Source organism: Tursiops truncatus, chromosome 9 (assembly GCF_011762595.2).
Source record: "Tursiops truncatus isolate mTurTru1 chromosome 9, mTurTru1.mat.Y, whole genome shotgun sequence".
Lineage (NCBI taxonomy): Eukaryota > Metazoa > Chordata > Mammalia > Artiodactyla > Delphinidae > Tursiops > Tursiops truncatus.
The window spans coordinates 37,095,226-37,122,488 of record NC_047042.1 but is presented as its reverse complement, the minus strand read 5'-3'; the positions used below and the strand labels follow the sequence as shown (position 1 = coordinate 37,122,488).

The 27,263-nt window shown below is 37.7% G+C and overlaps 1 protein-coding gene across 4 annotated transcripts in view; it reads right to left on the bottom strand.

Moving 5' to 3' along the window:
- Window positions 1-27,263, bottom strand: part of CRPPA (CDP-L-ribitol pyrophosphorylase A) — a 383,981-nt gene that overhangs the window by 55,092 nt on the left and 301,626 nt on the right. For 2 of the 4 annotated variants that reach the window (XM_073809656.1, XM_073809652.1), the window contains 4 exons: window positions 22,554-26,507; window positions 22,222-22,439; window positions 4,561-4,704; window positions 2,417-2,545 (listed from right to left, as the gene is read on the bottom strand). In XM_073809656.1, coding sequence (XP_073665757.1) covers window positions 26,403-26,507 — 105 coding nt within the window. In that variant the 3' untranslated portion in view covers window positions 2,417-2,545; window positions 4,561-4,704; window positions 22,222-22,439; window positions 22,554-26,402. Of the gene's footprint in view, window positions 1-2,416; window positions 2,546-4,560; window positions 4,705-19,324; window positions 19,481-22,221; window positions 22,440-22,553; window positions 26,508-27,263 lie in introns of those variants that run through there. The other 2 variants (XM_073809653.1, XM_019928144.3) reach the window with 2 other exon arrangements.

Here is a 27,263-nt window from a genome sequence, read left to right as displayed (position 1 = left end):
GCATGGCTTTGTAAAATCAATACACAATTGGGTGAGGGGGCAGGTGGGAGGCAGAGGAGAGGTATGGGGATATGGACAACTGGAGAGCAGTGGATTTCTTTGTAGATTAGAGTAATGGTGATGTACAAACAATGATGTTTGTACAAGTGAACAACAATATAGGCACATCAAGCAACCTAAGGCAACATTTCTCACAGCCTGCCCTTCAATGTCACCTGCAGCACATGTGTACAATTTTTACAAAACACAATTTCCACGACGCAACCCAAGGCCTACCCAATCTGAATGTCTAGGGATGCTGCGTGATACGCAACATAATTAACAATATCTCCACATGATTTTCAGTATAAATATGAAAGTGTAAGAATCAGCATCAGGGACTAAAAAAACTTCACAGGTCCTTATAAAGGAGTGGGGTGGGGGAAGGTAGGCTCTAAAATTCAACCCTTTTATGTCCCTTAGAAATTGCCTTTTGAAGGGCAACGTGACATCTCCTGATTCAATTTCCCTTCTGGGAAAGGTATTTGGTTTCTTTGAATAAGCACTAAATTACATAGTTGTCTAACATTTAGAAGCCATATTGAAAAATATCTGTCTTTAAATTCTAGGACCACCTTGAGCTTGGAGAAATTATACTCTGAGAATCCCAGAGCAAAACTGAGACAAGGAAACCACAGCTTTATATCCTACTTTTGGCTAAACCAGAGAAAGTGCCAATAAATTGAAAAGCTGGATTTATTCACTCACCCATATATTGAGCAGGTACTATATATAATGTGTTATGTTTAATGACATGAATACCAAGATGATGAGTGAAATTAGTCTGACTCTAACTAATGAGAGTTTGTTAAACTTCCAGAAAATAGCATCATGAAAATTTATAAACTTAATGTGAAAACGTTTTCAGTAGATACTTTATTTTCAGGTTGATCCTTTATAATGTAGTAAGAATTCTAGTTAAGTGTATGTATAAGTGCCTGTCGATGATACCCTACAGACCACAACAGGTTCTTACTGTGCCATAATCTCATGGAGAAGTTTATGCAGCATCACTCTCAGTGGGCTGCGAAATAGTTCAGCAGTTTTGTGGTCCAAAAGCAACAGGAAAAAGAAAAAAATCTTCTATGGGGCAGAGATTATAGGAATCTTGGGAAAAATAAAAGTAAGGTTTTTTGTTTGTTTTTTGCTGCCTTCTCCCTTTTGTTAGCTCTTTCAACCATAGGTTTCCTATTTGCAGCTCCACACTGTAGGAGCACAGTTCTTCAACCATGACCTTCTCTCTCTGCTATGGAGGGGTAGGAGTGGGTTAAAACAATGAGTCTCAAGACAGGGGAAAGAAAAGGAGGAGAAGAAAGGAAGAAACTTGCATTGTTCCAAAAATTATGTTTTACTACATTTTTTTTATCTTGAAAACATATGCTTTTTCATAACAAAAATGTCAGAGAACAAACTTCAAAGGAAACTTCTTTGCCAGTATACTAGTTTTTCATTGTTGTTGTAATAAATTACCACACACCTGGTGGCTTAAAACAACACAAACTTATTATCTTGCAGTTTTATAGGATATAATTCTAACACAGAGCTCCCTGGTCTTAAATCAAGGTGTCAGCAGGGCTGCATTTCTAGAGGCAGATCTGTTTCCTTGTCTTTTCCAGCTTCTAAAGGATACCCACATGCCTTGGTTTGTGGCCCCTTCTTCTGTTCAAAGCCAGCAATGTTGCATGACTCTGATCACTCTTCCATAGTCACACCTCCAAGGCTCCTCCTGGCCTCTGTCTCCACTTTTAAGGACCACTGTCACTGTTGGACCCACCCATTTAATCCAGGGTAATCTATTTAAGGTCAGTTGATAAGCAGTCTTAGTTTCATCTTCAATCCTAATCCCCCCTGCCATGTAATGTAATGTTTACAGGTTATGGAGATTAGGATATGAACATCTTTGGGGGGCCATTATTCTGCCCAACTACAGCTGGTGGGGATAGACAAAACATGGTCACTAATTAACCATAGAAGAGGCGCCCCTTTAAAGGGAGATACAAAATGCAAATCAAAAACGTGTTGGAGCACGAAATATAGAAGTTCATTAGATGTGGACCGGGTTAGGAAGGCTGGGCAACACTGGCTTAGTAGTAATATTCACTGCTCAGGAGGTGGTCTGATTGGGTGGAGAAGGCAAACACATTTATGTCGCTGCCTAGATTTTAGCCTAACAACTAAAATACTCTCAAAGTGAAAATAAATAACTTCAGATATTTCTCAGTCCAGGAGTTGGTATTTGAAGGAAAGTGAAACCTCTAAAATTTGTCAGCCAGCAGTTAGGAAAGATAGTCCTTTCCCTTAAATATGATACTATTGGAAGTACACCTATGCCACCAGTGGGGCATTGTGCAAAATTACAGAGAAAGCAATTTTATACCTTTTGTTTGGGTTGTTTCTTTCACTTTTCTGATGCTTATGGACCCATCTTTCTTCATTTTCTCCTTCGACCAGAATATGAATTTCTCAGGCATCACAGATGAATGCCAGTGGTCCTAAATGTCCGTGCCTACAGAAGCCAGGCAATAAAGAAAAGGAGGCAGAGTGTGATATGTTAAGGAGTAGTGGGGCTTATGGAAAGTTAGAGTGTGCATCACATCTGAAAAGGGTACTTACTCCTCAGGTTGAGATCACTTGATTTGCGAGAAAAAGACCCCTCATTGCTAGCTAGCTGCATTTTTATAATGAGATTTTCCAATTTTCAAACAGAGGCAATTGTTTCATATTTTAGTAGAAACACGAAAAAACATATCTGTGGGTTAAATCCAGCTGCAGAGCTCCCAGTGTGTAAACTCTGGCTAATTTTCTAGTCTTCATAAAGCTATATGCTACAAAATGTCGCTCACCATAAAGGCTAAACATAATACTGCGCTCGCTTGCTTGCGAGAGGGAAAGAACTTACTCGTGTACTGAGTACAGGGTTGGACTATCCTGCTTTAAAATATGACTTGAGTTAATATTTTCAAACATTTTTCCATTTTATTTTTATAATTTTATATGAATCATAAAGGCCTTTAAATAAACTTCCTTTAGTACCAAAGCATAAATTAAGTCCTTTCGAAAACCAATTTTGATGTGGGACACGGGTGGTAGGAAATATTTGGTTTCTGATTATCACACTAAGATCATTCTGGTCATTGCTGAGAGCCTGAATAGCACGAGACGTTTATAATAATCAAATGCTGAATGCCATGTTTTAAACGTCAAAGTCGGTAAAATAAATTAACAAGCATATTTCACTACTTTTGTGACAGAGGAAAGCCTGCAAAACACACACTCACACACATATGTAATACATATATATACATGTTTGCATATAGAGAGATGTGCACAAATTTGTTTCCCTGCTGAATTGATCTCACTGCATGTGCTCAAGTCTAAACAAGAGAAGCAAATTCTACCACCAGGTGGAGCTTAGCTTCCATTAAAGCAGCAGATAAGTGAAAAAGATTTCAAGAGCTTGCTTGAATTCTTTGTATACCTTAGGAAAACACTGAAGTCAAAGGTAAACTAGAGTAGAACCTGACTGCAAATAGTGGGCTGGACTAACATGATGGGCCATAACCACAGACAAATGGTGGATTTACTTGCGGGAGAAGTAGGTACGGAGTTACTGAAGAGTGTGGGTCAGGAATGCAGAATGAGAACATTATTTATGCGGCTTATGAAGGAAAAGAAGATTTGGGAGGCCCGTTCAGTGTTAAGCTTGCCTAAATTCTTTGATACCTGTTACCAACATTTAATAGTCTAGATTCAAAGGAAATAGAGATGTGTAAAACATGCTATCGACTCTTAACGTGCCTAGTGGTAAGGCACTGTAAGTTCTATAATAGCGTGAAAGTATGACATAAGCATAGATGAAGAAGAAATAAATGTGTGTAAAAATATAATAATAGAGCACATCAGGCAGCAACAGCATGTTCACAGGCATAAGGCAAAAGAGCACAGCAGGGTCAGGAAATGGTAAGTGGTTTGCTGGCATATGTGGCATATGAGGCGTGACTGGCGTATACGGATGAGGTCATAAACTAAAGTGATGGCAGGAGAAATAAGGAAGTCTCGATGTGATGGATAGTTCAAAGATAGGCAGTTGCATAGGGAACAAGGTTAAGAAAAAGGGTCCAAAAGTCTAAAAGAGGAAGAGCAGCAAGCCCTGGTAACATGAACTTGGAGAACAAGTCAAACTAGGGGAGAAAGTATAATCTCAGTTTTTGATTAAGTTTAACTAAATAGAAATAGTAAGATATCCAAGTGTAAAAATGTTGTTTAGGTTTTGTGCGGCTGCGCAGGAGTGCCGGCACGGGTGACTTATCCTGCGGCGGTGTGGGTTTGAGGGGGTGGCTCGTGGGGGTGAGACGTTTAGGTGCATGGCCTCCCCACTCTCGCTGGCTGACAACACAGACCTTGGAGCCAGATTTGCTGGGTTTGTACCCCCACCCCAACATTTATGTGCTCTATGGCTTTGGGCAACTCAGGTAGCATGAATCTCATCAGCACAGAGAGAAAGCTTCACTGAAAACTCACTGCAGGACGGTGGGGGAAGCCGGATTCCACAACAGCAGCAGCAGGGTTCGTGGCAAGAATCACGGCTTGCAGGCTGCCCCGGGCGGTCTCGTCTTCCTGCAGCTTGCAGACCCTCAGGCTTAGGAGCTGTTTCAAACACACAACCTTGAGAGAGTAAGGTGTTCTTCAGACTCTCTGTACCGAATCCGTGACTGAACCCAGTGAAGACCTCTATATAAACGTTTAAGATTCTGGCAGCACATGCAGAGACCTACTCTTTTAGCCACCAGCTGCTAGAGACAGCCTCGTAGACAAATTGCAACCAAATCGGCCTGTTCTAGCTGAACAGCAATTGTAGACCCTCATAATCTGACTTCATAATGGAGACTGCCACATTCACTGCCGTGTGGCTGACAGGGTCTTGGTGCTCTGGCCGGGTGTCAGGCCTGAGCATCGGGGGTGGGCGAGCGGAGTTCAGGACATTGGTCCACCAGAATCCTCCTGGCCCCACGTAATATCAATCAGCAAGAACTCTCCCAGAGATCTCCATCTCAACGCTAAGACCCAGCTCCACTCAATGACCAGAAAGCTCCAGTGCTGGACACCCCACGCCAAACAACAAGCAAGACAGGAACACAAACCCACCCATTAGCAGAGAGGCTGCCTAACCTCGTACTAAGTTCAAAGACACCACAAGACACACCACCGGACGCGATCCTGCCCACCAGAAGGACAAGATCCAGCCTCATCCACCAGAACACAGGCACCAGTCCCCTCCACCAGGAAGCCTACACAACCCACTAAACCAACCTTACCCAGTGGGGGCAGACACCAAACACAACAGGAACTATGAACCCACAGCCTGCGAAAAGGAGACCCCAAACACAGGAAGTTAAGCAAAATGAGAAGACAGAGAAATACACAGCAGATGAAGGAGCAAGGTAAAAACCCACCAGACCAAACAAATGAAGAGGAAATAGGCAGTCTACCTGAAAAAGAATTCAGAGTAATGATAGTAAAGATGATCCAAAATCTTGGAACTAGAATAGACAAAATGCAAGAAACGTTTTAACAAGGACCTAGAAGAACTAAAGAGCAAACAATGATAAACACCACAATAAATGAAATTAAAAACTCTCTAGAAGGAATCAATAGCAGAATAACTGAGGCAGAAGAACAGATAAGTGACCTGGAAGATAAAATAGTGAAAATAACTATCACAGAGCAGAATAAAGAAAAAAGAATTAAAAGAATTGAGGACAGTCTCAGAGACCTCTGGGACAACAATAAACACACAAACATTCAAATTTATAGGGGTCCCAGAAGAAGAAAAAAAAAAACGGACTGAGAAAATATTTGAAGAGATTATACTTGAAAATTTCCCTCATATGGGAAAGGAAATAGTCAATCAAGTTCAGGAAGTGCAGAGAGTCTCATACAAGATAAATCCAAGGAGAAACATGGCAAGACACATATTAATCAAACTATCAAAAATTAAATACAAAGAAAAAATATTAAAAGCAGCAAGAGAAAAGCAGCAAATAACATACAAGGGAATCCCCATAAGGTTAACCACTGATCTTTCAGCAGAAACTGCAAGCCAGAAGGGAGTGGCAGGACATCTTTAAAGAGATGAAAGGGAAAAACCTACAAGCAAGATTACTCTACCCAGCAAGGATCTCATTCAGATTCGACGGAGAAATTAAAACCTTTACAGACAAGCAAAAGCTAAGAGAATTCAGCACCACCAAACCAGCTTTACAACAAATGCTAAAGGACTTCTCTAGGCAGGATACACAAGAGAAGGAAAAGACCTACAATAACAAACCCAAAACAATTAAGAAAATGGGAATAGGAAAATACATATCGATAACTACCTTAAAGGTAAATGGATAAAATGCTCCAACCAAAAGACACAGACTGGCTGAAAGTATACAAAAACAAGACCCATATATAGGCTGTCTACAAGAGACCGAGCTCAGACCCAGGGACACATACAGACTGAAAGTGAAGGGATGGAAAAAGATATTCCATGCAAATGGAAATCAAAAGAAAGCTGAGTAGCAATTCTCATATCAGACAAAATAGACTTTAAAATAAAGACTATTACAAGAGACAAAGAAGGACACTACATGATAATCAAGGGATCAATCCAAGAAGAAGATATAACAATTGTAAATATTTATGCACCCAACATAGGAGCACCTCAATACATAAGGCAAATGCTAACAGCCATAAAGAGGAAATTGAAAGTAACACAATAATAGTAGGGGACTTTTAACATCCCACTTTCATCAATGGACAATTCAACCAAAATGAAAATAAATAAGGAGACACAAGCTTTAAATGATACATTAAACAAGATGGACTTAATTGATATTTATAGGACATTCCATCGAAAAACAGAATACGCTTTCTTCTCAAGTACTCATGGAAAATTCACTGGGCTAGATATATATTTGTATAGATATCTTGGGTCACAAATGAAGCCTTGGTAAATTTAAGAAAATTGAAATCATATCAAGTATCTTTTCCGACCACTACGCTATGAGACTAGATATCAGTTACAGGAAAAAAAAACTGTAAAAAATACAAACACATGGAGGCTAAACAATATGCAACTAAATAACCAAGACGTCACTGAGGAAATCAAAAAATACCTAAAACAAATGATAATGAAAACACGACGACTCCAAACCTATGGGATGCAGCAAAAGCAGTTCTAAGAGGGAAGTTTATAGCAGTACAATCCTACCTCAAGAAACAAGAAACATCTCAAATAAAAAACCTAACCTTACACCTAAAGCAATTAGAAACAGAAGAGCAAAAAGAACCCAAAGTTAGCAGAGGAAAGAAATCATAAAGATCAGATCAGAAAGAAATGAAGGAAACAACAGCAAAGATCACTAAAACTAAAAGCTGGTTCTTTGAGAAGATAAACAAAATTGATAAACCATTAGCCAGACTCATGAAGAAAAAAAGTGAGAAGACTCAAATCAATAGAATTAGAAATGAAAGAGGACAAGTAGCAACTGACACTGCAGAAATACAAAGGATAATGAGAGATTACAACAAGCAACTATATGCCAATAAAATGGACAACCTGGAAGAAATGGGCAAAATCTTAGAAAAGCACAACTTCCGAGACTGAAACAGGAAGAAATAGAAAATATAAACAGACCAATCACAAGCACTGAAATTGAAACTGTGATTTAAAATCTTCCAACAAACAAAAGCCCAGGACACATGGCTTCACAGGCGAATTCTATCAAACGTTTAGAGAAGAGCTAACACCGACCCTTCTCAAGCTCTTCCAAAATATAGCAGAGGGAGGAACACTCCCAAACTCATTCTACGAGGCCACCATCACCCTGTTACCAAAACCAGACAAAGAAGTCACAAAAAAAGAAAACTACAGGCCAATATCACTGATGAACATAGATGCAAAAGTCCTCAACAAAATACTAGCAAACAGAATCCAGAAGCACATGAAAAGGATCATATGCCAAGATCAAGTGGGGTTTATCCCACGAATGCGAGGGTTCTTCAAAATACATAAATCAATTAATGTGATACACCATATTAACAAACTGAAGGAGAAAAACCACATGATCATCTCAATATATGCAGAAAAAGCTTTCGACAAAATTCAACACCCATTTATGATAAAAACCCTGCAGAAAGTAGGCATAGAGGGAACTTACCTCAACATAATAAAGGCCATATACGACAAACCCACAGCCAATATTATTCTCAGGGTGAAAAACTGAAACCATTTCCACTAAGATCAGGAACAAGACAAGGTTGCCCACTCTCACCACTATTATTCAACATAGTTTTGGAAGTTTTAGCCACAGCAATCAGAGAAGAAAAAGAAAAGGAATCCAAATGAGAAAAGAAGTACAACTGTCACTGTTTGCAGATGGCATGATACTATACATAGAGAATCCTAAAGATGCTACCAGAAAACTACTGGAGCTAATCAATGACTTTGGTAAAGTAGCAGGATACAAAATTAATGCACAAAAATCTCTTGCATTCCTATATACTAATGATGAAAAATCTGAAAGAATAATTAATGAAACACTCCCATTTACCACTGCAACAAAAAGAATTAAATACCTAGTAATATACCTACCTAAGTAGACAAAAGACCTGTATGCAGAAAACTATAAGACACTGATGAAAGAAATTAAAGATGATACCAACAGATGGAGAGATATAGCATGTTCTTGGATTGGAAGAATCAACATTGTGAAAATGACTATACTACCCAAAGCAATCTACAGATTCAATGCAATCCCTATCAAACTACCAATGGCATTTTTCACAGAACTAGAACAAAAAATTTCACAATTTGTATGGAAACACAAAAGATCCTGAATAGCCATAGCAATCTTGAGAAAGAAAAACGGAGCTGGAGGAATCAGGCTCCCTGACTTCAGACTATACTACAAAGTTACAGTAATCGAGACAGTATGGTACTGGCACAAAAACAGAAATACAGATCAATGGAACAGGATAGAAAGCCCAGATATAAACCCACGCACATATGGTCACCTTATTTTTTATTTTTTAACAACTTATTGGAGTCTAATTGCTTTACAATGGTGTCTTAGTTTCTGCTTTATAACAAAGTGAATCAGATATATATATATATATATATATATATATATATATATATATATATCTCTTCCCTCTTGCATCTCCCTCCCTTCCACCCGGTCACCTTATTTTTTTGATAAAGGAGGCAAGAATATACAATGGAGAAAAGACAGCCTCTTCAATAAGTGGTTCTGAGAAAACTGTACAGCTACATGTAAAAGAATGAAATTAGAACACTCTGTAACACCATACACAAAAATAAACTCAAAATGGACTGAAGACCTAAATGTAAAGTCAGACACTATAAAACTCTTAGAGGAAAACATAGGCAGAACACTCTATGACATAAATCACAGCAAGATCCTTTTTGACCCACCTCCTAAAGAAATGGAAGTAAAAACAAAAATAAGTAAATGGGACCTAATGAAGCTTAAAAACTCTTGCACAGCAAAGGAAACCATAAACAAGACAAAAAGACAACCCTCAGAATGGGAGAAAATATTTGCAAACGAAACAACTGACAAAGGATTAATCTCCAAAATGTACAAGCAGCTTATGCAGCTCAATATCAAAAAAAAAACAATCCAATACAAAAATGGGCAGAAGACCTAAATAGACATTTCTCCAAAGAAGATATACAGATTGCCAACAAACACATGAAAGGATGCTCAACATCACTAACCATTAGAGAAACGCAAATCAAAACTACAATGAGGTACTATCACACACTGGTCAGAATGGCCAACATTAAAAATCTACAAATGACAAATGCTGGAGAGGGTGTAGAAAGAAGGGAACCCTCCTACACTGCTGGTGGGAATGTAAGTTGATGCAGCCACTATGGAAAACAGTATTGAAGTTCCTCAGAAAACTAAAAATAGAATTACCATATGATCCAGCAATCCCACTCCTGGGCATATACCCAGACAAAACTGTAATTCAAAAAGATATATGCACCCCAATGTTCATAGAACCCCTATTCACAATAGCCAAGACATGGAAACAATCTAAATGTCCATCAACATATGAATGGATAAAGAAAATGTGGTACATATATACAATGGAATATTACTTAGCCATAAAAAAGAACAAAATAATGCCATTTGCAGCAACATAGATGCAATTGGAAATTATCATACTAAGTGAGGTCAGAAAGAGAAAGACAAACACCATATGATATCACTTATATGTAGAATCTAAAATATGACACAAATGAACCTATCTACAAGATAGAAACAAAGTCACAGACATAGAGAACAGACTTGTGTTTGCCAAGGGGGAGGGTACTGGGGGAGGGATGGAGTGGGAGGCCGGAGTTAGCAGATGTAAGCTACTGTATGTATTGATAGAATGGATAAAACAAGGTCCTACTCTATAGCACAGGGAACTATATTCAATATCCTATAGTAAACCATAATGGAAAAGAATACTTTGAAAAGAATGCATATATATGTAAAAACAAAATAAAATAGGAATGAACCACTATATTCCCCAATCAAATCAACATTTAAAGAAAGGATACAGGGACCTGGGTCATTTTGCTAGTCTTAATTGCTGGCCTTTTAGGGACAGTGGGGACTGATGGCTGAAGATTAGAGGGGCAGTTCTGATGCTCTGGTGCTTCTTGTGACCCAGGTTCTTTGTACACCCCTGATGCAAGAGGAACCTGAATAATGCCAGAGGTTGACTTTTATTCCAACCGCACAGGACTGGGGCCTGAAATCAGGGATGAGTTGATTTTTTAAAAAATAGATATTTTTTGACATATGAATTAATAAATTGAGATTCTAACATATTACATAGGCTTCAGTGGATTCTTAGATATCATTTGATTTATATATTCTCTCTTGCTCAGCCAGGCTGTAAACTAAACTTGACAATTTATATCACAACAGATAAAGGCTTAACTAAAGGATTGTTGATACTGCTGCTAGACAGAAATTAAATTTTATACCTGAAAGGGACCTTAGCAGATTACCATTATATTTAATATAAGCTGGAGTTAACGAGAGGACTAAAATTTAACACTTAGCCTCAAGAAGATTTCATCTTAAAAGTGAACAGAGGTGTATAAAGAAAACATTTCAATATAAAATATAATTGGTAATGAACATGCTAAAGATAATGATACCACTAATTTCACTTTTACCATATCACTTTCCATTGCCATGATTTTCATTTGTTTCTCACCTTTCCAGAAAAAGTGTCAAAGAGAATAGGCATCCTGCCTTATCTCTTTGTAGAATGCCTTGATCTCCCTGTAGAATTTCCATGGGACCCAGAGATCCTGAACATAAGAGATGTTTAATAATTAGGGACCAGGATGTGGTCTGGTATGTAGTTCTCATGTTAATACCAGGAGATACACATCTACTGCTAATGACTAACTCTGACAGTTGGCCTGAAGCCCATAGAAGAATGAGAATCAAAACAAAAATACACAACTGAATAAATAGATTCTAAAATTTTTATCAACGTATCTATTATTAGTCATTTTTTTATTGTAATTTAGATAACATTTAGATCCTCTTGATGAAAAGCCGTGTAGGGGGGAATTAAAAACTACAGGATTGTGGTCCTGCCTGTGCCACTTACAAGCTATGTGATCGTAGGATCTTCACTTGGCCTCTAGGAGCCTCAGGCTCTTTTATAAAGTATGGAACTGTGTTCTCAAGAAAGTTACATGAGATATGCAAAATTTATATGGCAAAGAGTAAAACACACTTAATGGTAATTACTACTGAATAACTAGGTGGTCTCCAAAATACTCTTTTACCACAGTAAAGATCACAAAGGAAAAAAGCAGTCTTTTACATACTTTGTCCACTCCTGTGTTACTTTGTATAATCGTCTTCTTTAATTTATTCAAGGCTCTTAACATATTTCTCCCGGGGGCGTCCCCTGGTGACACAGTGGTTAAAAATCCGCCTGCCAATGCAAGGGACACAGGTTCGATCCCTGGTCTGGGAAGATTCCACATGCCGCGGAGCAACTAAGCCCGTGAGCCACAACTACTGAGCCTGCGCTCTAGAGCCCACGAGCCACAACTACTGCGGCCTGCGCATCTAGAGCCTGCACTCCGCAACAAGAGAAGCCACTGCAATGAGAAGCCCGTGCACCACAACGAAGAGTAGCCCCTGCTCGCCGCAACTAGAGAAAGCCCACGTGCAGCAACGAAGACCCAATGCAGCCAAAAAATAAATTAATAAAAATAAATTAATCAAAAAAAATATATTTCTCCCAGATAGATATGAACTATTTTCGAGGAAAAAAAATCTTTTTGACAGTGTTACAAGTGGACCATGGATGAGACTAAAAAATTCAGACCTTGGGAAATGTATCAATATTCACACTATTCTGTGTTTAACAGCAAGTTAAACACAAGCATTTCTCTTGAAGAGAATGGATGACAGCGCTATCACCCATTCTGGGGAGTGTCTAATTGTAATACAAGGAATAAGCTAAGTCCTTTGGATGGGGATATACTAGAGAGTAGACACTGCTTGCCGTATGGTCCAGGAGTAGTTGGGTCCAAACACCCAGGAACCTACAGTACTTCTGGTAGGGAGCCAAGCGGAGACAGGCCTCCCTCTCTCTGCTTCTCTTTAGTGGTACATGTCCCTGTAGCAACAAAAACATGATCGCAGTTTCAGGGAGAGTCCAGCCTCTACCTCCTGGAACTGCATGCATCTGTGATCAAGCTCTCTGAGTGAGCTGGAAGAGCATTTAAGACCAATACTCTGAACGCCAGTACAGTCCCTCCTAGGGGGCTGCTGTGGGACACACAGGGATGCTTCAGACTGCAGACGGCCGTGCCCAGGAAAGTGGTTTTCTCATGAAGGTAATAATAGCGTGGTGACAAGATGAAAAATAAAGGGTAAAAGAAACTAAGGTACTTAGTCTACAGCATGCATGAAATTGCTGGGGAGGATACTGTGATTCAGGTTAGTTTCTGACAGAAACCATAAGGGTTCATGTTTTAATTTGGGTTTAGAAAAAAAGCGTGTAAAATCATTTTCACATCACAGGCTAGTGAAGTCACCAATATTAAAGTTGTACAATCACAAAAATTGTGTTGAATCTGCATTGCCAATGAGTATTGTTAATTGTGTATAATTATGACTATGTATTTATTATGTATAAATATGTACAACATATTTTCTCTATTTTTCCCAATTTGAGATAAACCTGGCTAAATCAGTAATACCTAATCTCTACAAGTTCTTCTTGTATGTGCATACAAAACATAAGCTTACAATGCAACTGTTTTAGAACAACTCTTTCAAGAAAATGTTGACATAAAAATATGTGTATATGTGTATATTGCTTTTCTCTTTCTCTACATTCTCATTCTTCCTCTACACATACACAATCAAGAAGAAATTCACAAGACATCATAATGGGGGAATTAAATTTTGGGGTCTTTCTTAAGAGAAAGGTTTACATTTAATTTTTTTTTTTTTTTAATGAATGTATTTATTTATTTATGGCTCTGTTAAGTCTTCGTTGCTGTGCGCAGGCTTTCTCTAGTTGTGATGACCGGGGGCCACTCTTTGTCTCTGTGCGCAGGCTTCTCATTGTCGTGGCTTCTCTTGTTGCAGAGCACGGACTCTAGGCGTGCAGGCTTCAGTATTTGTGGCACTTGGGCTCCGTAGTTGTGGCTCGTGGGCTCTAGGAGCTCAGGCCCAGTAGTTGTGGCACACGGGCCTAGTTGCTCTGCGGCATGTAGGATCTTCCCGGACCAGGGCCCGAACCCGGGTCTCCTGAGTTGGCAGGCAGACTCTTAACAACTGCGCCACCAGTAAAGCCCTACATTTAAGTTTTAACTCTGGTTCAAAAGAAAAAAAAATTGAAAAGACCACAATTTTCAATTCATACACCAGAGAGTTGCAAGAAGAGAACAGTGTGTATCAAAAAGGCTCTACTGGAAAAATCCCCAACCTATCAAACTGTCCTTCACTGTATTCACAGATTTATGCAGATGTGTAAAGAGGTTCATTCACTCTTTATTAACTGTAAAGATAGATAATTGACATTATATATATTTTGCGTACTAAAAGAATATAAAAGAATGGCTTCAGAATTGAAGGTTTGTTTGATATTAAGCCATACTTAGAAGTTAGTAAAATAAAATTCTATCTAGGCAACACATATAGCTTTGGGAAGGAGTAATATTACGCATAACTCCATGATTAATCCAAATCTTTTAATATCCTTTAAGATTCTCAAACCAGAGCCAAGAATATTTGGTCTATAGTTGATTCTCTCTGCTATCTTTTTATAGCATACTGCACGTAATCTTAAATTCCTGATTTATGGTAGAATTTATGGATATTCCCACTGGGATACTAAAGCTCTTAATTTGTTTACATATTTTGGCTTTTTTCCAGATTTATGTGACCAGTAACTGATCCAAGAAACAAACAGGCGGAAATGTCTTTGAATAGCATTCTTTTACTATCAGGTCATACACATCTCCATTGAGTAAAACAGGCCACTGAATTCCTGAACTCGGCAGTTCAATAATACATTTTTAAAACTCAGGTGGGATGAAAGAGAATGATTTTCTATTCAAACAAGAAAAGAAAAAGGAACTATGAACTTAACAGGGTCTTAAAAACACATACACAGGATGGAAAAGGAATTCCTCCAAACTACTGAAAAAAATTAGTAACACAGATTTTATCATCTATTTCCTCCTCCTCAAAGGGATGTTTTGTTATCCACTTAGACTGAAGAGCTTGCTTTCAATTAAATTAAGTGCTCAGATGTAAAGAATAGAAAAGGAAAAAAAAAAAAAGAAAAGAAAAAGCTTTCCAGTTTCATTAGGTCCCATTTGTTTATTTTTGTTTTTATTTCCATTTCTCTAGGAGGTGAGTCAAAAAGGATCTTGCTGTGATTGACACCATAGAGTGTTCTGTCTATGTTTTCCTCTAAGAGTTTTAGAGCGTCTCTCCTTATATTTACGTATTTAATCCATTTTGAGCTTATTTTTGTGTATCGTGTTAGGGAGTGTTCTAATTTCATACTTTTACATGTACCTGTCCAGTTTGCCCAGCACCACTTATTGAAGAGGCTGTCTTTTCTCCACTGTATATTCTTACCTCCTTTATCAAAGATAAGGTGACCATATGTGCATGGTTTATCTCTGGGCTTTCTATCCTGTTCCACTTACCTATATTTCTGTTTTTGTGCCAGTACCAGACTGTCTTGATTACTGTAGCTTCATAGTATAGTCTGAAGTCAGGAAGCCTGATTCCTCCAGCTCCGTTTTTCGTTCTCAAGATTGCTTTGGCTATTCGGGGTCTTTTGTGTTTCCATACAAATTGTGAAATTTTTTATTCTAGTTCCATGAAAAATAGTGGTAGTTTGATAGGGATTGCATTGAATCTGTAGATTGCTTTGGGTAGTAGAGTCATTTTCACAATGTTAATTCTTCCAATCCAAGAACATGATATATCTCTCAATCTATTTGTATCATCTTTAATTTCTTTCATCAGTTTCTTATAATTTTCTGCATACAGGTCTTTTGTCTCCTTAGGTAGGTTTATTCCTAGATATTTTATTCTTTTTGTTGCAGTGGTAAATGGGAGTGTTTTCTTAATTTCACTTTCAGATTTTTCATCATTAGTGTATAGGAATGCCAGAGATTTCTGTGCATTAATTTTGTATCCTGCTACTTTACAAATTCATTGATTAGCTCTAGTAGTTTTCTGGTAGCATCTTTAGGATTCTCTATGTAGAGTATCATGTCATCTGCAAACAGTGACAGCTTTACTTCTTCTTTTCCAATTTGGATTCCTTTTATTTCCTTTTCTTCTCTGACTGCGGTGGCTAAAACTTCCAAAACTATATTGAATAAGAGTGGTGAGAGTGGGCAACCTTGTCTTGTTCCTGATCTTAGTGGAAATGGTTTCAGTTTTTCACCATTGAGGAGGATGTTGGCTGTGGGTTTGTCATATTTGGCCTTTATTACGTTGAGGAAAGTTCCCTCTATGCCTACTTTCTGCAGGGTTTTTATCATAAATGGGTGTTGAATTTTGTTGGAAGCTTTCTCTGCATCTATTGAGATGATCATATGGTTTTTCTCCTTCAATTTGTTAATACGGTGTATCACGTTGATTGATTTGCCTATACTGAAGAACCCTTGCATTCCTGGAATAAACCCCACTTGATCAGGGTGTATGATCATTTTACTGTGCTGTTGGACTCTGTTTGCTAGTATTTTGTTGAGGATTTTTGCATCTATGTTCATCAGTGATATTGGCCTGTAGTTTTCTTTCTTAGTGACATCTTTGTCTGGTTTTAATATCAGGGTGATGGCGGCCTCATAGAATGAGTTTGGGAGTGTTCCTCCCTCTGCTATATTTTGGAAGAGTTTGAGAAGGATAGATGTTAGCTCTTCTCTAAATGTTTGATAGAATTTGCCTGTGAAGCCTCTGGCCCTGGGCTTTTGTTTGTTGGAAGATTTTTAATCACAGTTTTTGCACAGCAAAGGAAACCATAAACAAGACCAAAACACAACCCTCAGAATGGGAGAAAATATTTGCAAATGAAGCAACTGACAAAGGATTAATCTCCAAAATTTATAAGCAGCTCATGCAGCTCAATAACAAAAAAACAAACAACCCAATCCAAAAATGGGGAGAAGACCTAAATAGACATTTCTCCAAAGAAGATATACAGACTGCCAACAAACACATAAAAGAATGCTCAATGTCATTAATCATTAGAGAAATGCAAATCAAAACTACAATGAGATATCATCTCACACCAGTCAGAATGGCCATTATCAAAAAATCTAGAAACAATAAATGCTGGAGAGGGTGTGGAGAAAAGGGAACACTCTTGCACTGCTGGTGGGAATGTGAATTGGTTCAGCCACTATGGAGAACAGTATGGAGGTTCCTTAAAAAACTACAAATAGAACTACCATATGACCCAGCAATCCCACTACTGGGCATATACCCTGAGAAAACCATAATTCAAAAAGAGTCATGTACCAAAATATTCATTGCAGCTCTATTTAAAATAGCCTGGAGATGGAAACAACCTAAGTATCCATCATCAGATGAATGGATAAAGAAGATGTGGCACATATATACAATGGAATATTACTCAGCCATAAAAAGAAATGAAATTGAGCTATTTGTAATGAGGTGGATGGACCTAGAGTCTGTCATAGTCAGAAAGAGAAAGACAAATACTGTATGCTAACACATATATATGGAATTTAAGAAAAAAAAATGTCATGAAGAACCTAGGGGTAAGACAGGAATAAAGACACAGACCTACTAGAGAATGGACTTGAGGATATGGGGAGGGGGAAGGGTAAGCTGTGACAAAGTGAGAGAGTGGCATGGACATATATACGCTACCAAACGTAAAATAGATAGCTAGTGGGAAGCAGCCGCATAGCACAGGGAGATCAGCTCGGTGCTTTGTGACCACCTAGAGGGGTGGGATAGGGAGGGTGGGAGGGAGGGAGACGCAAGAGGAAGGAGATATGGGGATATATGTATATGTATCACTGATTCACTTTGTTATAAAGCAGAAACTAACACACCATTGTAAAGCAATTATACTCCAATAAAGAATTTTTTTAAAAATTGGAATTGCACATAATTTTCACGTCACAAAATCTTCTTTTCTAACCACTGAAAATGTAAAAGCTTCACTAACAAATAATAAACCCAATTTAAAAATAAAAAAAAAAAGAAGTTGTGGCACATATATACAATGGAATATTACTCAGTCATAAAAAGAAATGAAATTGAGTTATTTGTAGTGAGGTGGATGGACCTAGAGTCTGTCAAACAGAGTGATGTAAGTCAGAAAGAGAAAGACAAATACCGTATGCTAACACATATATATGGAATCTAAGGGGAAAAAAATGTCATGAAGAACCTAGGGATAAGACAGGAATAAAGACACAGACCTACTTGAGCATGCACTTGTGGATATGGGGAGGGGGAAGGGTAAGCTGTGACAAAGTGAGAGAGTGGCATGGACATATATACACTACCAAACGTAAAACAGATAGCTAGTGGGAAGTAGCCGCATAGCACAGGGAGGTCAGCTTGGTGCTTTGTGACCACCTAGAGGGGTGGGATAGGGAGGGTGGGCGGGAGGGAAGTGATATGGGAACATATGTTTATGTACAACTGATTCCCTTTGTTATAAAGCAGAAACTAACACACCCTTGTAACGCAGTTATACTCCAATAAAGATGTTAAAAAAAATAAAAAGAAAAAGCTGACATACCAACCAACCAACCAATTTCAATAGCCCATTTTATAATGAGGCAGAACAAAGAACAAAATGGATAGCTCCAAAATGGGAAAGCTCCAGGAACCTCATTTAATCTACTAGATGCTTTCCCAAACCTCATCCAAATAACCCAATTATTACAGTCCACATACTAGTGGAAATTCTTACAAAATTGGCCTCCATGTGAAATCTCAAATCATGTTTCCACTCAGGTCAAAAAGATCACTAGGATTGCCTTGTGGAAGCTTTTGCCTCTGGCTTAACTGCAACTTTGCAAAATGGAAAATGAGGGAATGCATCCAGGTAAAATTCTGGATGCAGATTTTAATCAGATTTTTTAAAACCTCAAGTAAAGAACAGTCCCTCCTAGTTGTAATCCAATTCCCTGAAACAGTATCCAAGGTAAAATCAGAAATTCTGGATTTCTAGACTCAGTTTGGCTTCCAGTATGCTGGGTGATCATGAGCCCTTAATCTCTGCATCTGCCTTTTTGTAATTGTCATACCACAAGGTTGATACAGACCTACCTCACAGAGACCCTGCAAGGATTAATTAAGGTTAAACAAGAAGAGAAAAGTGCATTAGATAATCCAGGCTTCGTCTATGCTGCTAAATAGACCCAGATGTTTTAACACCTGTTCAGATTATTTGGTAGCATCTCACAAAGTAGAGTAATTTGCATAATGCATTTCAGCTGTAAAGACTTCTAAAAAATATCCAATTACTTTTATTTTTATTCTATAGTACTTTCATTAGCAACAGAAAACCTGATTTTTTTCCTCAATACACACTAACATGTTAAAGTCAGATTTTGTGTTGCACAAATTTAGACGTGAATCTTTTTTTTTTTTTTTGCAGTACGCGGGCCTCTTACTGTTGTGGCCTCTCCCGTTGTGGAGCACAGGCTCTGGACGCGCAGGCTCAGCGGCCGTGGCTCACGGGCCCAGCCGCTCCGCAGCATGTGGGATCTTCCCGGACCGGGGCACGAACCCGTGTCCCCTGCATCGGCGGGCGGACTCTCAACCACTGCGCCACCAGGTAAGCCCAGATGTGAATCTTTTATCTGCTGGTGTTAATGTATATTTTAATAAAGCCTTAAAATTAAAAAAATAAAAAACCTTATATAAAAGTTATTTAAGGACTCATCATAAAACCCTGCACGATTTTTTTTAGGTTACTTTTTTTGGGGGGGGGGTGTGTTGGGTCTTGGTTTCTGTGCGAGGGCTTTCTCTAGTTGTGGCAAGCGGGGGCCACTCTTCATCGTGGTGCGCGGGCCTCTCACTATCGTGGCCTCTCTTGTTGCGGAGCACAGGCTCCAGACACGCAGGCTCAGTAGTTGTGGCTCACGGGCCTAGTTGCTCCGTGGCATGTAGGATCTTCCCAGACCAGGGCTCGAACCCGTGTCCCCTGCATTAGCAGGCAGATTCTCAACCACTGTGCCACCAGGGAAGCCCCTAGGTTACTTTTTAAGTCCTGGCAATCCAACATCATCACATGTAGTCATCAGAGTCCTTTCTCAATCTTCACAGAAAATACCATTTGTAATATTTCATTTACCTAATCAATATTTATTGAGAAAGCCAAACTGATCAATGTTATTTCACCAACTGCAAAATTCAGGTTTCAGCTCCGTGTGTTAAAAAAGAGTTCAGATTATTTATCCATTCACGGACTCAATGTCGGGCACATATTTTGTGCCAGATATTATTCTAGACAGTCACTAGAAGGTATCATATGAAGATTCAAAGTTCTTGCTTTTATATAATTTAAATTCTAATGAAGAGGCAAAACTTAGAGATGTGAGTAGTAAAGGAAATTCTTTTTAAGGAACTAATTATTAGACTGATGAGCAAATTGAAAGAAAAAGAGCTGGTTATTCGAATATTTAAGAGGACAAAACTTCTGACTGAGGAGACACTATATTTGTTTTTGGACACCAATGACAGCATAGGAAAAATCAAAATTGCATAATGAGTTTTTCAATTTACAATAACACCAGGAAAGAGTAAATCACAGCAAAGAAATGTGGAAGGTGTTTGTAAAGGCTGTAATTTCCAACACAGGGTTCAGCCCACTCTTTGCTGGTGACTCAAAGTGGGACTTCTCCTTTGAATAATATTATTTGAAGTTTTAAAAAATTTATCTTTTTTGATTGAAGTATTATTGACATACAACATTATATTAGTTTCAGGTGTACAACATAATGATTCAATATTTGTAGACACTGCAAAATGATGCCACGCTATGTCTAGGTACCATCTGTAACTACCATCTGTAACTATACAATATTACAAATTCTTTGTCTTGTCATAATTACTTTCAAGATTTACTCTCTTAGCAACTTTCAAATATGAAGACATTTTTAAAAATCGCAGGTTCTAATATTCCAGATATGAAGAGAAAAAATTCCTGGCTCTGCTCAGGTCAAGCTCATCACACTGACACCGTTCACCCCAAATTTTCCCACTGAGCAAACACTGTGAACATTCATGCTTAGGGAAGTCTCATGACAAGGGAAGACTTCACACTTCCTCCTGCCTGGGCATTTCTCTAGACCTTCCTTTCTCTTGTAAAGACAGTGAATGGATTTCAACTTCTCTTTTCAGGTCTTGTGTTGCTGAGGTGCAAATGTCTGTATGCAACTCTGGTTCATCAAGGAAGTATTTCCTTCTACTTTTTCATCTTCCACTTTTGTTATCCAAATATGCCGATCATGCATTGCCTGAGGAAATCCCAACAACTTCAGAGCTCACAGAGATCACCATCTCTGTGAGTGATAATAACTGTATGTGAGTATCAGTCTTTGTATGTTTTACTGGCACATGCAGATCCAAGGATGTTCTAAAATATGTTTGTGTGTTGGGGGTAGCAATGCACAAAGGAAAGGAAGAGTATAGCAACACTAAAAGGTAATGGGCTTTACCCATTTTCTTTCTCTTGCTATTAACGAAAATAAAATTGAGATTCCCATCTTTGAGAGTCATTCTTTAAGGGATCTTAAAATAGTATGTTTTACAGACTCACAGACTTAGAGAACGGACTTATGGTTACCAGGGAGGAAGGATGGGGGAGGGATATATTGGGAGTTTGGAATTGATGTGTACACACTACTATATTTAAAATAAAATGCTGTTCCATGGGGAAAAAAATAGTATGTTTTATAATATTATAAAGAATCATGCTTAGGAATATAAGCTCCAAAGTTAGATAACCAAATTTGAATCACATTTTGCCCACTTGGTGCTCGAATGACTCTGTTACTCAAAGTTATTCAAAAGGTATGTGCCTTAGTTTCTTCATCTTTTAAATGGAGACTGGTATACTACCTAGTACATGAAGTTATTATGGAAAAAAAAGTTATGTACATGCAAAAGTACTAAGAACAGTTTCTGGAACACAGTAATCATTCAACAAATGTTAGCTATTTCTACTATCTATTATTTTAGTAGCCCGTATTTTAACTCAATGTCATTTCAGGCCCAAAAAAGTTTAACTTCTTTTGAAAACTTTTCTATAACATTCAGGTCTATTTTCCTCCTTCAGTAACTACTAACTAGGGAAGGAGGCATCCAGAGAACATTCTAATACTTTGGGATCATTGCCCTAACCAACAGTTCTCCTGGTAAATGTTCTGCTTTAGCAAAATGTGTGTCTCCAGATATATCCTAGACTTGTGAGAGCAAATGTACCACACACTGCCACAGATCTTCTTTCCTTGCTTACCAACTGGTGTTGGATAAAATGATTCAAAATTCAGTACTAGCAAAAAAAAAAAAAAAAAAGCCAATGAGCATTTATTGAGCTCACCTGTCTGCTGGAGACCCTGCTGATCTCAGCTGGGCTTCTGCATCCATTTGTTAATTAGCTGGAGGTCAGGTGATCCCGGCTCTCATTTTCCTTTGGGAGGCAGCAGGCCAGGCGGAGTGTGTACATCATGGTGGTGGCAGAAGTGGGAGAGAGCAAGCAGCAACATGCAGGGTCTCTTAAGCCTAGTCTCAGCGGTGCACTGCCACTTGTGACTCACTCTGTTGGTCAAAGCAGGTCACAGGATGAATCCCAAAGTCATGAAGTGGACATATATTCCTCATATGGAAACTAAATGGAGGGAAAGAATATTGCTAAAAAGTAATTCAACCCACCACACCCATGCAGACATTATTAAGTGGTCACAATATTCTTTTCCACTGTGCCTAAGTATAGCTTTTATATCCTTAGCTGCCACAGTAATTGCTGGTAAACCTGCTAAATATGAGGGAAAGAGAAAAAATCTGAGACTTCTGGTTTTGCAAATTTTTAATATATTTTACAGAATAATATATCTGAATCTCAAATTCTATTTTCCTCTAATGTAAAAGATCACACTTATATTTTGAGAATGTTCTATTCAGTTATTCAGTTGAGACTGAGTCAGTTTGAAAAATATGTACATATACACTAAATATCAATGAAAATTGTCATTAGATTTTAAAATATCAATAATTTAGTTATCAATTACCTACATTTTGTTGTGTAAAGAGAACATTTAAAATATTTAATGGTAGTTTCTTACTTTTCATTGAAAAAGATCCATACCTTTTCACAGTTTTGAAACTAAAACCATACAAGAACATCTATTAATGTTACAATGCCAAACACCAGCTACACAGCCACTTCTTGTCCACGTATTTTAAACCATATTAATAAACCCTAAAACAATATGTATTTTTCATTTATTCTGTTTATTTTTGAATTAAACTTTTAAAACAATTTCAATCTTTCTTATCTCAAATGGCTTTCTTCACATTTTAATTAAACTATTATCATTTGTTTTCTTGATATAGTTTCAACATTAAAATGAATATTTACATATTTAACATAAGAAAATGTAGTACTACAACTTGATTTTTATAAAATCAATATTGTATTTATATATATATAAAACATAAAATTTGATAGGTATAATTACAGATGACCCTCGAACAACACAGGGATTAAAGCCATTGACCCGCCCAGCAGTCAAAAATCTGTGCATAATTTATAGTAAGTCTTCTGTATCCATGGTTCCTTCCTAGCTACTGCTGAAAAAAAAACACGTATTGGACCAGTGCAATTCAAACCTGTGCTGTTCAAGGGTCAAATGTACAGTAAACTAGCATAGGAAAAGAGCGTTTTCCTGGTAAACCAATGCAAAATGCTTAAAGTGACCACAATAAGAATGGCTCTCGGTAGAATATAGGGGTCTGAGGTCTTGGTAGAATACAGGGGTCTGACTTTCATCTGTAGATGAGTCTATTTGCAAGAAGTCATCTCTCAAATTGAGCACTCTCATGAAAAAAAAAATACTACCTCTTACCAATACGTCATTAATCAAACTACCGATCGCGCTGTGTTAACTTCCTAAAAAGGTTAACTTTAAATTGCATGTAATTAAGTAGCATACATTTAAAAAGAAAACAGCCTTTCCACAAAATTTGCACAGGTAGAAAGCAATTTCAGCAACCCTCAGGCATACTTAGTATAATTTTTAAAGGGATTTTGAAAAGTAAAGTGAAAATGGACAGTTTTCATGAAAGTAATTAAGTTTCCCAAAGTGGAGATGAATATATAACTGTAAAGTTGCCTCTGGATCTCTTAACAAATAAAAAAAATCAATTAATTTATCTTTCCTTCCTGGCCAATAATTCTCTTCATTCCCTTTATCCTTAGCTACAATTTCTGTATGTTGGAAAGATGGCTGGAAAGCCAAAAGCTTCAGGACTTTCCTCAGGTCACTGGACTGATCTGTCCCTCCTCGTCCATTCCTCCAACGCTCATTCGGAGCCCCTGGCTCATTTCCGAAGGCCTCTCTGCTGGATATCCTTTGCCTGCAATCATTGTTATAGAGGAAATGAGCTTAAAACTTATTCTCCGTGGTCCTGAGTTTAACATGTGTCTTTGGAGAAGGTAGTGAGGATCCCTGAGCCTCAATTTCCATCTAAATTGTAAAGGATGTGAGGAGATTTCTTTAAATTATTTTCAATGCTGTGAATCACTTTGTAAACTATAAAGAAAAAAATTAAAATGCCATAATGATGATGATGATGATGATGATGATTTCAGACATCGTCATCTTAGTATTTTATTAACTAAATCTCATAACACTAAATGTTTACAATTGCCTAGGGTAAAGGCATACTAACTGTCCCAAGATAAATTCTTGTCTGGTGTAATATTCCCTTCTGTTGAAATCTAAGGTAACTCAGTCAGCACTCAACAGATACAGTGATGCTTGTGCCAGAGACTGCCTAGTTTCCCACCACGTACCTAAAGGCACTGATTTTCTCCTTAAAATCTTCGTAACTTTTCCCCTTTTGCCTTTATGAGCACATTTCAAATTCTTAAAACATTTCCACCTGAAGATGTCAAAACACACACCTATGACCTTTTACAATGTAGCCAACCTGCCTTAACGACAACAGACATTCTAACCAAAATCCACACACTGCCCATATATTTCCACCCTCAAGATTTTTAATTAAATGATTTATTTTATATTTCTTAACATCCCTAGAGAAAGAGAGAAAAAGTGGCAAGCACAGGAATTGAGATCTAAGCCTACATTCATTCAAACAACACATTTCATTTAGGAAAATGAATTGCAATAATTACTTCATTTCCTCTATATTCTACTCACTATTATTTAAATGTAAAATATAAACTCTCCTACTATTATGGATACTTGAGAAATGAAGGCAAAATCACCCAACATGTTAAGAAGAGACTGCACAAGGTAGATATTCTGTAGTCTATCTTTTTTTTTTTTTTTTTGCCATACGCGGGCCTCGCACCGTTGTGGCCTCTCCCGTTGTGGAGCACAGGCTCTGGACGCGCAGGCTCAGCAGCCATGGCTGACGGGCCCAGCCGCTCCGCGGCATGTGGGATCTTCCCAGACCGGGGCACGAACCCGTGTCCCCTGCATCGGCAGGCGGACTCTCAACCGCTGTGCCACCAGGGAAGCCCTCATAGTCTATCTTTAACTGAAAACATTTCATGCAATTTTTATAGTTCCCACGTGCAGCCTAAGCCCTGGCATAATGTGATCTATGTGTTTTTATGAAGTGTGTATATAGAATAAAAGGCATTTCTAATGACTGGATTGACAAAACTGTAAAATATAAGGTAAGGGAAAAATCATCAATATTTAAGATGTATATACCCGTGGAAATTTGGAAGAATAAGAACTCGATTTAAAAAGGCAGCAGTTATCCGTATCAAAAGAAAATTATTTTATGTGCAATGGACTCTCTTCCTTTTAGAAGACTAACTTAAGATTGACCAAAATAACGTCACTTTCATGAAGCTTTCCAGTCTTCTTTTAAAGTTATTCAGAAAAATCAGAAGCCTTTAAAAATAATGTAAGTCAAAACTATATTTCATAAACCAAGGAAAACATACAATTTTAAAACATTAGAAAAGCAGGAGATTACATCTCCTTTAGAGATCTAGGGTAATGTGAGGCTAATGGTACAGATACTCAAACCAGAGTTCACTGCTATCTCCTCTTTTTTTTTTTTAAGGTGTGAAAAATTGGAATGCAATTCAAAATAACCCATGGAGAGAGGATAATGTTAGAATTAACAATACTCATTAATCTTATTTATTAGTTTCATTATAGTGTGATTTACTAATTAACAGAGAGATAATAGTTGACATTTCCTAAATTCTCATTCCTTGGAGAATTAGCTGACTCATCATTATTTCTATTTTACCTTTCATGCCTTTGTGAAAAGGCACACATTCTTTATGTGAAGGCTATTATTTTCCACTTATCTGTTCTTTTCCGGTTTAAGCAATTTATATTTGACATGCATAAAAAGTTTTCAAGTTCACCTAAGCATCACATCCTCCAAATTATAAAAGACATAAAATACAACTTAAACATTCTACCATATACAATTCGGAGAGAAGCACAAAAGAGATACTTAGGTAAATATTTCTAAGAACACAGTAGGTAATTTTCTTCATGTTCTTTATGCTACCAGTAGTTGACCAATGAGTCCGGAATTTCTTTCTTTGATTAAGGCAGCAATAATGGTGGCACCTTGCCTTAAACTTTCCTGTAGCTTCTGTTCATCCTGAAAGAAAAGATAAAACAATAATTATTTTAGAAAGAAAAGGTATCAACACATTAAATTTAATAAGGACCTACTTTTCTTTTTTAAAAAAATTTACTTTTGAAAAACTTTATAAACATAAATACATTGTATAAGTTTAAGGTGTACAATGTGATGATGTGATATACATATATACAGCAAAATTATTACCAAAGTAGGGTTAGTTATCACACCCATCATCTCATATAGTTACTATTTTTTGGAAGGGGGGTGAGAACATTTAAGATCTACTCTCTCAGGAACTTTGAAGTATACAATACAGTACTGTTAACTATAGTCACCATCTGTACATTAAGTTCTCAGAACTTACCCATCTTATAAATGGAAGTTTGTATCCTTTGACCAACATCTCCCCATTTCCTCCACTCCTTAGCCCCTGGCAACCACAATCACAGACTCTGTTTCTATGTGTTCAAGGAGACACTTTGCAAGGCTTGCTATTCTTTGGGCTCAGCACTGCATAGAACTCAGACCACAGCCATTGTCCCAAATAAAGGAGAAACGCTTTTATAAGCACTTTCAGTATAGAAAAAATATCTGCTGGAAGTACCAAAAGAAGCAATGACACAATTTCAAAAGCTAATAATATGAAACAAAAGATTATTTTCCCTTAATCCAATATTGAAGACCAACTTTGGCTCTTCACTTAAGTGTGAATATTTCTTTGATGATACGAGCCTTCTCCTCACCTTTTTTTTTTTTTTTCCTGAGGGTTCT